The sequence below is a fragment of the Candoia aspera genome, chromosome 17 (genome assembly GCF_035149785.1).
Source record: "Candoia aspera isolate rCanAsp1 chromosome 17, rCanAsp1.hap2, whole genome shotgun sequence".
Classification (NCBI taxonomy): Eukaryota; Metazoa; Chordata; class Lepidosauria; order Squamata; family Boidae; genus Candoia; species Candoia aspera.
In genome coordinates this window covers 6265348-6279969 of record NC_086169.1, presented here as the reverse complement: position 1 = coordinate 6279969, position 14622 = coordinate 6265348, and the positions used below count along the sequence as shown (strand labels likewise).

The following is a 14622-nucleotide window of genomic DNA, read 5'->3' as shown; positions in this document are numbered from 1 at the left end:
CGGGAAGGGGCCAGATTGCAGGGTTCACCTTCTCACAGAGCGTCCTCCAGCTCTGATCCTTCCAGCTGACCATCATGGGCTTCACTGAGATCTTGGAACATGTTGGCAGCATGGGACGCTTCCAAATTGTCTACGTGACCCTGATCTCCATTCCGGTGTGTATGATGGCTTGCCATATGATGCTGCAGAATTTCACCGCAGGGACGCCAGATCACCACTGCACGGTCCGCCGCAGTGCCGCTCCTGGGAACTGGAGTTTTGAGGAAGATGCTCTCCTGGTGGTCTCCCTTCCCATGGACGAGAACCAAAAGCCAGCACGGTGCCACCGTTTCCTCCATGAGCAGTGGTGGCGTCTGAACAGCACCGCCAAGAATGAAACCCAGATGGAGACCGAGCCGTGTAGTGATGGGTGGGTGTACAACCGAAGCATCTTCCACCGGACCATTGTGACGGAGGTGAGACCCAATGGAGTCCAGATTTCGAAGTTTTTTGGGCACATACAGGTTCTCAAACGGTGGGTCCCCCAGGCCTTGTGACTTATTTTTAAATGCCATCAGGCTGATGCAGGCAATATGGAAAGATTCTCACAATTTCTTCAAAGTTTTGCTGGTGCAAATCTGCAGTGGGCAGCTGCTACAGGTAGTCCTCACTTAACAACCACAATTAGGACCGGAATTTTGGTTGCTACGCGAAGCAGTCATTAAGCGAATCCAACTCAGTTTTACGACCTTTTTTGCAGCAGTCATTAAGCAAATCAGCACGGGTGTTAAGTGAACCAAGTGGTTGTTAAGCAAATCACATGGTTCCCCATTGATTTTGCTTGCCAGAAGCTGGCCAGGAAGGTTGAAAATGGCAATCAAATGACCACGGGACACTGCGACGGTCATAAATGCAAACTGGTTGCCAAGCGCCCAAATTGTGATCATGTGGCTGCAGGGATGCTGCAATGGTTGTAAGTGTGAGGACCAGTCATAAGTCATTTTTTTCCAGCAGCGTCATAAGTCTGAACCATCACTAAACGAACGGTTGTTAAGTGAGGACTGCCTGTATCCCCCAGTTGGAACTGCCTTGATTAAAAGGAAATTCATTCATTAATTTCATTTGTTAGAGTAATGCCTTGCCTTTCATTCAGGGCTGCCAGGCAACATCCATAGCTCTCCCATCTTCCCCCAAGCAGCAACCCTGTGAGGTGGACTAAGCTGAAAGAGAGAGTGACTGGCCCAAAGTCACCAAGGGGACTTTTCATGGCTGAGAGTGACATAAAGCCGGGCCTCTCCAATGCCAGTCCAACACCATAACCATTACACCACCCTGCCTCTCCCTCACAATCCCCGCTTTACAAAACCCGTGCTCTTTCCCATTCTTTTCTCGTCTTTCGAAAAATGCAAATTATTATTTCACATTTTAGAAGGCTGAGTTACTAACAATAAGTGGCCTAGTTATTTCTTGCCCAACACAACCCCAATGTCAGGGAGATAATTTTTTTTTTCTTGGGGGTTGCTCACAAATGCATTTCTTGTTTTGAGAGGTGGTGGCCCTGCAAACCTGCAAAGTGCGGGGGTGTGCAGGAAACAGGACCTCAATTGCAAATCAGGAGTTGGGACGCTTGGCATGGTGGCGAGAGATCAGTAGCGTGGCAGTTCCTGGAAAATGGGACCTCTTTTTCCTGTCCCTACCTTGAAGAAGAAAATCTATGTTTTCAGCGGGTGGGGGGGAGGGACACAACGCGGCTTTAAAAAAAGTTGTTTTCTCTTTCTTCTTTTTCCTCCTGCATCACCCGAATCAAATCCCTCGGCAGTGGGACCTGGTCTGTTCTTCCCGGACGCTAAAGCAAATGGCGCAGTCAATTTACATGGCCGGAGTTTTAGTCGGTGGCATCTTATTCGGAGGCCTCTCGGACAGGTTAGGGACGGTGGGGGTGGGGTTGAAAATCCAAGCCGAAAATGATGTGGGGAAGCTGCTGTAGCTCAGCTCAGCTCTGTAACGTGCCTCTGGGGCATGTGCAAAGTTCCAGGGTTTTTCTTTGTTAAACGCCTTTAGCGTGGACCAATATCCTAGGTGCACTGCGGGATAAGAGAAGCAATTAATGCTGTAACAAACTAAGGGGATAATTAACAGGTTAGCCTCAGCTTCCCTCTGACCCACCCAGTTTTGCACAATAACGTCTCACTGAATGACCAGGTAAAATATTTCTATTAATATTTACTCCTATTTAGAGGGCCACGTTGCATTGCTAAATACGAAACCTGCTAACTGGGATAAAGCTCATGGAACTCGCAGGGACTGACTCCTGAACAGACGCAGAGAAAATGAAGTAGAACGCCCAAACAGCTCCACAAAGCTGGGCCTTTCCGTCCTCTGACTTTCCAAGTTGCAGCGGAATCAGTCTGGCTGTTTTCAGAGCCCTGCAAAAGAGCCTTCCGTTTTTCTGCTTTCTTCCCAGCGAGCTTGAGGGTTCCTTTCAAATTTCTCTCAGTGGGGTTTTGGCGCCGAGTTTCCCAAGGGAAGCATGATGGTCGGAGCGTCACTTTCTTCCAGTCAATCCAATTCCTTCCTTGGATTGACTGGAAGCCAGGGAGGCTGGAGATCACTGGGGAGAGAAACATACAAAGACACCTTTGTCCACTGGACTCCTTGTTACTAAATTACAGGCAGTCCTCGACTTACAACCGTTCGTTTAATGACGGTTCAGAGTTACGACGGTCTCGGAGAAAGTGCTTTACAGCATGCACTCGCACCTACAACTGTCGCGCCACCCCCCCCTGTGGTCACGGGATTGCAATTTGGGCGCTTAGCAACTGGCTTGCGTGTCCAACCAGTTGCGGCATCCTGCTGTCGCGTGAGCGCAATATGAGACCTTATTTATTTATTTATTTGTATTTCAAATTTAGTCACCGCCCATCGCGCTCAAAGAGCAATTCTGGGTGGTTTACAATAAAGTTTCTGGCAAAAAACGTCCATTGGGGAAGCTGGATTTGCAGGACCACAGTGATTTGCTTAACAAACCCATTATTTGCTTAACGACCATCATAAATATGGTCGTAAAATCGGGTCCAGTCACATGGTGAGTGCCTTACAAGCACAACGACTTAGGATGGAAACGCTGGTCCCAACTGTGGTCAACAAGACTACCTGTAGTGCAAGGGTGCCATCGTCCATCCAGAATTTCACCAAAATTCTCTTTTCCTTTGCAAGAAATTTCAGAAGTCAATTTTCTCGTGCCTGATTGAATGAGAATGGGGAAGGGGGGCAGCATTTTGGGCCCGTCACTCATTCCTACCGTCCTCTTTTTTCCCTATTTCTCTTCTGATCTCCCTCCTCTTTTGCTTTGGTCTGTTGTAGGTTTGGACGCCGGCTGATCCTTTTGTGGTGTTACCTGCAGCTGGCCACATCTGGCACAGCAACTGCATTTTCCCCCAGTTTCAGCGCCTATTGCATCCTTCGCTTCCTGAGCGGGATGGCTTTCTCGGGCGTTGTGTTAAACGGCGTCTCTCTGTGTGAGTCCCTGGGATCCTACCATTGCCAGGCAATCCACCTCGCCTTGTTCGGGCCAGTCTGGCATTTGCCGACCGGCAACCTGTAAATGGAGCCTCCCTATTCAGGAGCAGTAGGCTGTCAACACGTACACACATGCAGAAGTGTGTTTCTGATCTGAAAACAGCAGAACAATCATGAGTTTATAAAAGTGGGAGGGAATTTTTGAGGCCACCGAGATCTCCTCGTCGCTCAGCGTGGGATCTGCAAGAGGCTGATAAGCTTCCCAAACAGATGACAGCCTGTAGGAAGACATCTTCCCCTGTTGAACTTTCAACGAAGCCCTCTCGATGGGTGACTGTAATTCAGCAGTTCTTAAGCTGTTTGACCCCAATTACCCTTTTCCCGTATAATGTCATTACCACCCCCGCAAAGCCCCCAAACTCCGTTGTTTTACACAAGCAGCCCCAAACTGGACCCTTGACTCACAAACCAGCAATAACAGGCAATCCTCGTTATTCATGAGGAGCAATGGTTCAGTACAGGTCGTCCTCGTTTAGCGACCGTTCACCGTTATGACAGTGATGAAAAAGTGACTTTACCACCTATCCTCCCATTGACGACCTTTGCAGGTCTGTAAAACAAAGGAAAGCTGAAGTCAGATTGTTTCACTGGGCGACCGCTTCACTTAACAACCAAGTTGCCAGTCCCAATTGTGGTCACTAAATGAGGACTACCAGTATTTGTGTCGGTTTTATAGAGCTCCACTATCATGAATAATGAGAATTTACTGTGCCAATTGCTGCGTTACCCTCAGGATATGCCCAAATTACTACCAGGACCACTGCGCCAAATGGTAGGTTGCCCATCTTTCTTTTCACCCAGAATGCCTCTGAATGCTGGTCCCACTCTTCCCCAACAGGCGTGGAGTGGACGCCCACCAGGACTCGCGCCGTGCTGGGGACCATCAACGGCTGTGCGTACACCATCGGGCAGATCATCTTGGCTGGCGTGGCGTATCTTCTCCCGGACTGGCGCCAATTGCAGCTGGCCGTCTCTCTGCCTTATTTCTTCTTCTTCTTTTATTCTTGGTAAATGAACCACGGGGAGCCGGTTTGGGGACCAGGAAACGGCCATCTTTCCTTCGTCCCCTGACTCGTTTTCCTCTGGCTGTGCAAATGCATCGACCCCTCGGAGGACCAAGGAAACATTTCACTTTCTTCTTCTTTTTTTTTCAAAGAAAGATTTTGATTCCATCTTTAAAGTCTTAAAAGCAAAAAAAAAATAAAAGCGGGGTGGGGGGAGAAGGTAAACTCAAGAATCTTGGGAACACTCGGGTTGTCCTCAGGGGTATAGTCAAAATAGTCAAAATGGCGTCCATGACAATAGGATTGAAACTCCATTTGGACACCCTTGGGGGAGCCGTAGATATGTCCATCTATTTTTCTCGGCAATAATATAGAAATAGTTTGCCATTTCCTTCTTCTAGCACATCTCAGTCCTAGACATCCTCCAATCTGATTTCCAGTTCTGGAGTGGTGGTCTCCTGGTGGTCTCCTGTCCAATTACTAACCACATCTAGGCTGGCTTAGCCAAGACTGGCCTGGTGCTACCACCTGTTGAAACTAACAAGAGGATACAACTCAGGAAAACAAAGCAAATCTAAAAATAAAAGAATAAAATAAAACTACAGGTAGTCCTCACTTAACAACCACAATTGGGACTGGAATTTCAGTTGCTAAGCAAAGAGGTCATTAAGTGAATCCAACCTGATTTTACAGCCTTTTTTGAAGTGGTCATTAAGTGAATCACTGCAGACATTAAGCAAACCATGTGGTTGTTAAGCGAATCACATGATTCCCCATTGATTTTGCTTGCCAGATGCCAGTCAGGAAGGTCGAAAATGGCAATCACGTGACCACAGGATGCTGTGACGGTCATAAATGCAACCTGGTTGCCAAGCACCCAAATCATGATCATGTGACCATGGGGATGCTGTGATGGTTGTAAGTGTGAGTACCGGACGTAAGTCCGAACCATCACTAAACAAATGGTTGTTAAGCGAGGCCTATCTGTAATATCCAAACTCCGAAATGCTTAGAAAAGCCATTGCTCTGATTTGTTTGCTTATCAATGTCCCTCTGCTTCCCAATTGCCCATTCCAACCCTCTCCCAGCCTTAAGAAGGAAGGCCCTAAATGCTGCTTTTCTGGACATTGGCTTGAATCTGAGAAGTCTGTGCATGCTCAGGAACCCTATTTCATGAGATTTCCAGGCTACCATTTAGAACCCCTTTTTAGATTTTTCTGCTTTATAGCAGGAATGACTGGAGTGTGAGAGGAGAGGCCATTGGAGGCAAGGCCCATATCCTGTCCCAAATTTTAGCCTTCATTATGACACGTGTTAATACAGCAGTCCTCAGTGAGGAAATGGAAAGTGCAATACCAGATGTTCAACTGCTGGCTCATTTGCAAAGCTGGAAACCGTAGTACTAACTGGGAAGCAGCTGTGTAAGGCTCTGTAAGGCTCGGCATGAATCCCCTTGTGGTGTCTTTTCCTCTCCTCCATCCTTCATTCCTCACAGGTGGCTTTCCGAATCAGCTCGCTGGCTGATAATAGCTGGGAAGCTCGAGCCAGCCGTGACGGAGCTCAAGAGGGTGGCCAGAATGAACAGGAAGCACGAAGCTGCTGGAAAGCTAAACACTGAGGTGAACTCACCAAAGATTAATTCCTTTTTGCATAATTGGGTCTTGCCTTCTCCACAAACCTGTGAGGAGGCTAGCGGGAGGAAAATGTGGCTTATGATCACCTGCAGCCAGATGGGATCTAAAGAGCCAGCAGTTCCCTCAGTCCAATCTGATCTGATTTGATTCAGTTTTCAGTCAAGTTTCCTTTTCAAGATGGGTGGACTGTCCAGATTGAATTGTGCAGACTGAATTAGATTCCTCTGAACTAATTTGACTGTTTTTATTGATCCAATATGATGCTTCAATTTTCTGACAAGATCTGAATCAAACTGATGCCTCGATTCAATCAGCGTCAATCTTTATATTCCCAAGTATTTGGTACTGGCCCCAAAAGCAGAAAACCCAGACAGAAACCCTTCTACAGGTAGTCCACACTTAACAACCATTTGTTTAGTGACGGTTCAGACTTATGACAGTGCTGAAAAAACTGACTTACAACCGGTTCTCACACTTATGACCGTTGCAGCATCCCCATGGTCACGTGATCATGATTTGGGCACTTGGCAACCAGTTCGCATTTATGATCGTCAGAGCATCCTGTGGTCACGTGATCTCCACTTTCGACCTTCCCGGCCGGCTTCTGGCAAGCAAAATCAATGGGCAACTGTGTGATTTGCTTAATGACCACATGGCTCACTTAACACCTGCGGTGATTTGCTGAACCACCACCACAAAAATGGTCGTAAAATCAGGTTGGATTCACTTAATGACCGCTTCCCTTAGCAACCAAAATTCCGGTTTCAATCATGGTCGTTAAGCAAGGACCACCTGTAATATCTTGGTGCAAGGCTGACGGTAATTATTTGCTGAAAGCTGATGCCCTGTTAAATCTGCTGGCTGCCTGGAAACTAGGCAAATGCTCATTAAAACCCCAAAGCAAGGTGCTAGTCCTTATGACAATTTTTTTTAAGGACACCGGGGCTGGTTGACATCTTCAAAGGCAAAGCAGCTTCTTAGACTAGAAAGGGCCATTTTGACTTCAAATCCCTTTGCAGAAATGGAATGGCCATTAAGGCAGATATGTAAATGCCTTCCATTAGCGTTGCATAGTCAACTGAGGGCCTCTGGTCTTTTTGCCAGCATTTCCCTAAATGGGTGCTTCTCCGGATGTGTTGGGCTACAAACCCCATAAATCTGGATGGGAACCGTAGTCCTACACACGCAGGGTTTTGCAGCGCCTCACACCAGGCTTCCAAGCTTTGCCCGTTGCACGCCTTAGAAGCCATCAGGATTTAAAATCTCAACCCCTGTCCTCCCCCCCGCAACAGTTCTTGAGATCCAGGATGAAGGAGGAACTGGCCTCCATGAAATCCAAGGCTTCGCTGCTCGACTTGGTCCGGACGCCCACCATGCGCCGCATCTCCCTTTGCATCTGCTTTGTGTGGTGAGTTGGGGCGGAAGACTCCAGAAAAAATCCTCCGCAAAATCTCTGTGCTTTGCTTTAATTTTTTTCCCCCCTTTGGCCCCCTTCCCAGGTTCTCCACCAGTTTCGCTTATTACGGCCTGGTTATGGACTTGCAGAATTTTGGGGGCAACATCTACCTGATCCAACTCTTTTTTGGAGCCGTTGACTTCCCGGCAAAGTTTCTCTCGGTCCTTTCCATCAGCTACGTGGGGCGCCGGTTCACCCAAGCCGCTGCCCTCGTCTTGGCTGGCTTAACCATCCTGGTCAATATCTTCATCCCTCAAGGTGAGAGAGGCCTTTCTTCTGAGTAGCGCCAGGCTGAAGTCGGTCTATTTCCCCAGAAAGGTTTTGGGGGAAACTGGAACAAGGTTTCTGTTTTTCTACCTCGTGCTGAGGAAGCTTTAGAATTTCATATTTGGAGCTCCCTTTGTTTCTGTGATTCGCTGAATTTATCGTTCGGCAGCCCTGATGGTCTCCACTTGCCAGTTTGACAGATTTTCTCCCACTTGGGCAGCTTGGAAGATGTTCCCCACTAGAGAGATGATCATATAACAGAAGACATGTCATTCGCACACAGACTCCTGAGCTACTTCATAAGGACTAGCACCCCTTCCCTTGCCCTTCAGAATCGGAGCAACATTTTCTTCTCCTCTGGGGAAAACAAAGCCACTTCTTCTCTTTCTGAATAAGGATGGCAGTTGTCTTTTCATGCTATCATTTTTATTTCAATATGCATTCTATTTTGGAAACCCTTTAGAGCAGTGTTTTTCAACCTTGGCAACTTTAAGCGGTGTGGACTTCAACCCCCAGAATTCCCCAGCCCACATACTTTAAGAGGTGTAGACTTCAACTCCCAGAATTCCACAGCCAGCATGTTTAGGGGGTGTGGATCAACTCCCAGAATTCCCCAGCCAGCAAGTCCACACCTCTTAAAGTTGCCAAGGTTGAGAAATACTGCCTTAGAGCCTCCTTTGGATTAAAGCAGCATATAAATGAGAGCAAACAATAAAGGTTTGTGACTAAAGATGTGAGGATAATATTCTAATCCGATCGACTGAGGAGGCTGTGTGGTTGTGAGGATGAACAAACAAAAGAAGAACCAGGCATTCTTGCAAACAGAACAGATTTCTTGTCTGAGAACCGGATTTGATGGATCAGCAAATTCAGACCACGGACGCTGCCCCTGCGACACAGCGAGGTGTCAGGGCTGAGCTGCAAATTCAACACTGCCACTAGGACAGGGATGTTGTCTCAGCAACGTTCTGGAGACAGTTGCAGCCTGGAGTCTATGAAAAAAATTGGGAATGTTGACTCTCCCTAACAATGTAGAGCTTGTCTAAAGGGAGCAAAGAAGAAAGGCTCCAGGGGTACATGAGCTGGTCAAAAGAGGTCTTCTTCTGACCGAGCATAACATGAGCACAGCAGGCACGGCATGTTAAGATGCTCAGCTCCTGTGGGAATCACGACTTGGACGGTTCCAAGTTGTTTGGAGCCGGTTCTGATCCTGGACTGCTCCATCTCCATCTGCAGAGCCGTTCCTGAAAAAATGAAAACGAACGCTATCATAGCCCATTCGTGAAGCTGGCCGTTTGGAAGCCAGAGGCTGGGGGGTTCAGGCTAGAGATCTCCAGATCAGGCAGTGAAATATCATAAAGCTTGACCCCCCTGACTGAAATCAGCCCACTGGCCAGAGAGGCAGAAGCGGAGTCTCCCTTTCATTTCAGCAGCAGGGTTTAAATTCGGGGAGAAAGCAGATCTCTGGCAAGGAAAAGTCTCAGCCTTCAAGCTTGCCCCAGGAGGAGCTTGAAAGGGCCTTGCTGGATATCTCCGAGAGGTGATTCTCGTCTGGATCCTCAGCCCTAAACTCTGTTTGATGCAACAGAGGCTAGCTTCCTGGGCAGTAATTCCCAACTCCATGAAAAGATCCCCCAGGAGGAAATGATGCTTGCTCCCGAAGGACGGGTTGGTGGGCATCCACGGGACAACCCTCACCCTGAATGGCCTGGGAGGGGCGGAGCGCGTTGGCCTCACCAGGGACATCTCCTCTTCTCCCAGACTTGCAGACTGTGCGGACCACCGTGGCTGTTTTCGGGAAGGGCTGCTTGGGGGCGTCTTTCAACTGCATCTACTTGTACACCGGAGAACTTTATCCGACGGTGCTCCGGTAAGAGGCAAAGCGAAGGGGAACAAGGCCCTCCCGGCAGGCCGCTGGGAAGGGATAGCTTGGGGTCAGGCAAAAAAGGAAGACGGGGTGCAAGGTGGGTACCTGTTGGGGGGTCCTTCAAAAGTGGTCTTCAGGTTGAGCTCAGCCCCTGCAGTATTTTGGCAACGAAATGGAAATGATTCCTTTGATTTCTTTCTTTTCTAACTTCTCAGTCTAGCCTTCAACTCTGAATTTCCTGGGGAGTTCCCACCCATGCCCTAACCAGGCCCTAACCAGCTTAGCTTTCGAGCCCAGACACTCAGCTAGTTACAGGTAGTCCTCAATTTATGACCACAATCAGGACCGGAACTTCTGTCGCTAAGCAAGGCGGTTGTTAATGAGTCAAGCCTGATTTTTACGACCTTTTTGCCACAATCATTAAGCGAATCACTGTGGTTGTTAAGTGAGTCATGTGGTTGTTAAGCGAATCTGGCTTCCCCCATTGACTTTGCTTGTCGGAAGCTGGCTGGGAAGGTCACAAATGGTGATCACGTGACCCCAGGACGCTGCAACTGTCATAAATACATGCCAATTGCCGAGAGCCTGAATTTTGATCACGTGACCACAGGGATGTTGTGACAGTCCTAAGTGTGAGGACTGATCACAAGTCACTTTTCAGCACCGTCGTAACTTTGAATGGTCGCTAAACGAATGGTCGTAAGTCGAGGACTACCTGTACTGTTATCTGCTGACATTCCTTTATTCCTGTGCTCTGTTTTTTACGTGCATCTTCTCCCCTCTGGCTACATCCACCCCTTACCCAAATGCCACCTTTCTTCTCTTGTGCATCTCAGCTATCTCCAGAGTCCACTTTCTCAAACTCATTTCATCTCTGCTCACTTTGGGTTTATTTGAGCACTGGGGCCAAAATTGGCTCACCTGTTTTTTTTTGAAGTTTCTCAAAAGTTTTCTTCCCTTGCAAAAGAGGATTTTTTCCCCCCCTACCTTGTTCTCTGGGGACTGAGTTTCACTTGGGGATGTTTTTCGGCTCTCTTGCAGCCTCCTCAACTGGAAAAGACAGAAATTTAGACAGAAAGGGGGGGGCAGCTAGGAAAGTCACTAAAATAAGCCAAGAATGCCACCTGCGGCCCACAGGAATTTTTCTCCCAAGTTTTTCTCCTTCTCTTCCGTCACAGACGATCAAAACCAGTTGCAGAAAATGCAAGATTATTTTTATGCAGAGGGCTCCTTTATGAAGCCAATTTCCTTCCTCTTTTTTGTTGCAAGAGAAAGAAACTGCAGCAGCTCCCCTTTATAATCAAGGCAGCCCCGCTAAGCCAGTTTCCCAGACCAGAGGGATTCAAACAGGACTATGGTTTGGACCCGGTGCAAAATCCTGGGTTGAATCAAAGCCGAGCTGTGCCTGAACGTCTCTCATTCCTTTTCAAACCCATTGGCTTGATGCTTCTGGGTTACAGCCGCACCTTTACGGATCCCACTTGGTTTCAAAACCATGGTTTGATGGAACAAGCCCATTTCAGACTCTTTTTTGCCTTCATCTGCCACCATCTACGTTTTTATAAACCACCATTAAGTCACTTGTGGTTGAGCTGACGTAAGGACATATAGGCTAGTTTTGAAACAAAATGGAACAAAGACTCTGGAGTAGGAAGGAAGAGGTGAATCCAGATTGAGCCTTCCCCAAATTAGGGGCATATTACAAACCCCATTATCCCCAACCAGCATTCATCGGCTCTCCGCTTGGCCAACACACCTTTCACTTTCCTCCACTAGCGTGACTGGTGGGATACAACTCCCATAATCCTCAGCCAAGCACGCCGAATGGGAGTTGTAGTCCACGTTGTCCAGAAGGCAGCAGGGGTTGGAGGTAGTTTCATCCTCGAAGGGAAGGATTGAGGTAGGCTAGTAAGAAGAAAGTTTTCCAAGGATAGTGGAAGATTCCCAGGACGGTGCCTCCATGAGGTCGCGCAGCATGACCAATCCTTTTGCTTGGGTCTGTCCATGCAGGCAGACCGGCATGGGTCTCAGCAACACCATGGCCCGCTTGGGTGGCATCGTGGCTCCCGCGGTGAAGATGACAGGAGAATATATCCCATTCCTGCCCCATCTTATCTACGGTGCTGCTCCCATCATATCTGGAATTGTTGCAGCCTTCTTGCCGGAAACTCGCAACATCCCATTGCCGGAAACGATAGAGCAGGTGGAGAACAGGTGAGGGCAAAAAAGTCACCTCAGATTTTTTGCATTGCTCCTGGAACCCTAAAAGATCTCCTCTTTGCCTGCTGATCCAACGACTTTCTTTAGTAAGGAAGTCCATTTATGGGATGCTCATTTTAAAATACAGGTAGTCCTCAACTCACAACCATTCGTTTAGTGACCGGTCGAAGATATGACGGCGCTGAAAGAAAGCGACCTACGACTGATCCTCACACTTACGACCGTCACAACATCCCTGCAGTCACGTGATCAAAATCCGGGCACTTTGTTTGTTTGTTTGTTTATTTATTCGATTTCTATAGCCACCCATCTCAGCAAGTGACTCTGTGCAGCCTGGCAACCAGCGTGTGTTTACAACAGTTGTAATGTCCTGGGGTCACGTAATCACCATTTGTGACCTTCCCAGCCAGCTTCTGACAAGCAAAGTCAGTGGGGGAAGCTGGATTCATTTAATGACCACGGTGATTCACTTAACAACCGTAGCAGAAAAGGTCGCAAAATTGGGCATGACTCACTCAATGACCACCTTGCTTAGCGATGGAAGTTCTGGTCCCAATTGTGGCCGTAAGTTGAGGACTACCAATAATAATAATAATAATAATAATAATAATAATAATAATAATAATATAAAAAGTGAAGGATGCAGGCATCAAGCCTTATCCATTTGAAGGTTAAAACCAACTAAATTTTAGCACTGTTGTCCAGAGTCAACCACCCACTCATCCACTGAGTCGGTGGAGCCCGTTTGCAGACCCGCCAACATTTAATGGCATTTTCTTTTGCACAGATCGCAGAATAAGGGCCAGAAGCTGGACTCACAGCAAAGAGAGGGCCTCTTGGTCCCCAGCATGCCTGAAAACAAGAAAATCACTGCTTAAGGAGAGAAAAATGTTGATCCCAGGGCCTACCTTTGCCAGAAGATCTGTGATGAACCAAGACAGTGTCACACTTTGGAACGATGTGCCCACGTGAGCCACAGTGGCAGAAGCAGCAACGGAGATGAAGGGTCCAATAATATTCTGGATTTCGGAAAAAATTAGATGCTATTTGGAAGATGTTCCCCTCTCTGTATATTCATTCTGTCTGATTTCTTGTTTTAAAACAAGCTTTTTGGTTGCAAAGCACGGCTAGGTTCCCCCAGTTTGCTAGTCCAGGCCAAAATCAGCGTGGCTATTATGTAGTTTAATAATTCGCAGGAAACCAACCCATATCTTAGCCGGTTGGTGAGTGGGGCCATCTCGTTAAACTGGGGTAATGGTCCTGAGCTGCTAACATAAAGATGGTCATGAGGTGGCAGCAGTGAGATGCAGGAAAAACTAACTTTGGCTTATTTAGGATCATTTTAACCTGAGAAGCCAAAATATGGTTTGTCTGGGCACTGCACACTGTGTGGATGTAGCCAAGCGTTTCATTAACCTGGGCATACGTTTACAATGTTTTGTGCACCCAACTCATGGGGTCTACCTTGAATAAAATATTCTAAGGCCCAATTCCTCTCTATAAAATAAATAAAGTCCAGAGTTTGAATGACTGAGTATATCCAGTTTCATTTCCTCTATTGGCCATTTGGGATTCACACAACACGCTTCATCCCATCAATTCAATGCTGGCTTTGTTTTAACCTCCAGGTTAACACAGCCGGCCAATTTATAATTGCACTCATTGCATAAACCCAGAAAACAGGTTCATTCTGTAACCTGGTAAACTGCAAATAAACCCAGCCTGGGTAAAACTGACCATTGCTCTGCTTGGTTAGGAATTGATTTATCCATTTCTGGATTCTGTCAGGATCTCTGGTGTCAATTGGTTGCAGACCGGGTTTGAAAACACAAGCAACTTCCTCTTGTAGATCCAACTGAGGCATTGAAATGAAGGAAGTCTGTATCCTATTGCAACTGGCTTTGTCCCAATTTAAATCAGCCCTTTAATTTAGAACCATGAGGACTAGGACCTTTTTTTATTAACAGGGGAAAACTGGACATAGGTCAGCACAAGTTGGGCTGGTGAATGTGTCCATGCAATTTGGGGGGGAGGCATATCATCTTCTGGGATGTTTTTTTGACTTCTTAGTTGAGCCTCCCATCCTGAGATTTCCTAGTGGCCTCCCATCCACTGCTAACCTGAGCTGACCCGGCTTAGCTTTCTAAGGTCCAACTCCACCTGGGAAAACAAGAGGTTTTTTTCAGTAATTGGATGTAACTTTCTGTTTGGCTCATTACATCTTCAAATTTGCTTCCTCTCCTTTTTTGCACCATCCTTCCAATTCCTTTCCCTTGTTTTCCTTTGCTCTGGTTAGCCAAGAAGAAATAAGTTACAGAGCATATTGGGGCAAAGTTGTTGGCAACCCAGGCAGGGCTCAGTTTTTTGGAAATCTGCCCCCGTCCACCTCCCTGAAGGGTGGAATGGAAGCCCCACCCCTCAATTTAAATATTTAGCCTTTGAATGACTGGGCACAGCTGAGTTAATTTTCTATCAACCCACACCTGGGTCTGCATGCCACATTTAACCAGGGCAGTGAAAAAGCGTTAGGCAGCATTGGCACAAGTTCTGAAGTGTGATTAATTTTAACTTGGGTTAGTGATGGGGTGAGAGCCAGTTTGGTGTCCTGGTTAAGGC

At 47.3% G+C, this 14622-nt stretch overlaps 2 protein-coding genes across 2 annotated transcripts in view; one reads left to right on the top strand and one right to left on the bottom strand.

Annotated features, from left to right (window-relative positions):
• Positions 1 to 14622, bottom strand: part of CAPN1 (calpain 1) — a 242784-nt gene that overhangs the window by 57039 nt on the left and 171123 nt on the right. The gene's annotated exons all lie outside the window — the stretch shown is intronic.
• LOC134506412 (solute carrier family 22 member 6-A-like) lies at positions 42 to 12947 on the top strand. Its single transcript, XM_063316609.1, has 10 exons — positions 42 to 455; positions 1799 to 1902; positions 3343 to 3497; positions 4397 to 4565; positions 6058 to 6181; positions 7489 to 7604; positions 7696 to 7910; positions 9681 to 9789; positions 11797 to 12000; positions 12794 to 12947. Exons 1-10 carry the CDS (start codon positions 75 to 77, stop codon positions 12882 to 12884), a joined length of 1668 nt encoding a protein of 555 aa, XP_063172679.1. The 5' UTR covers positions 42 to 74; the 3' UTR covers positions 12885 to 12947.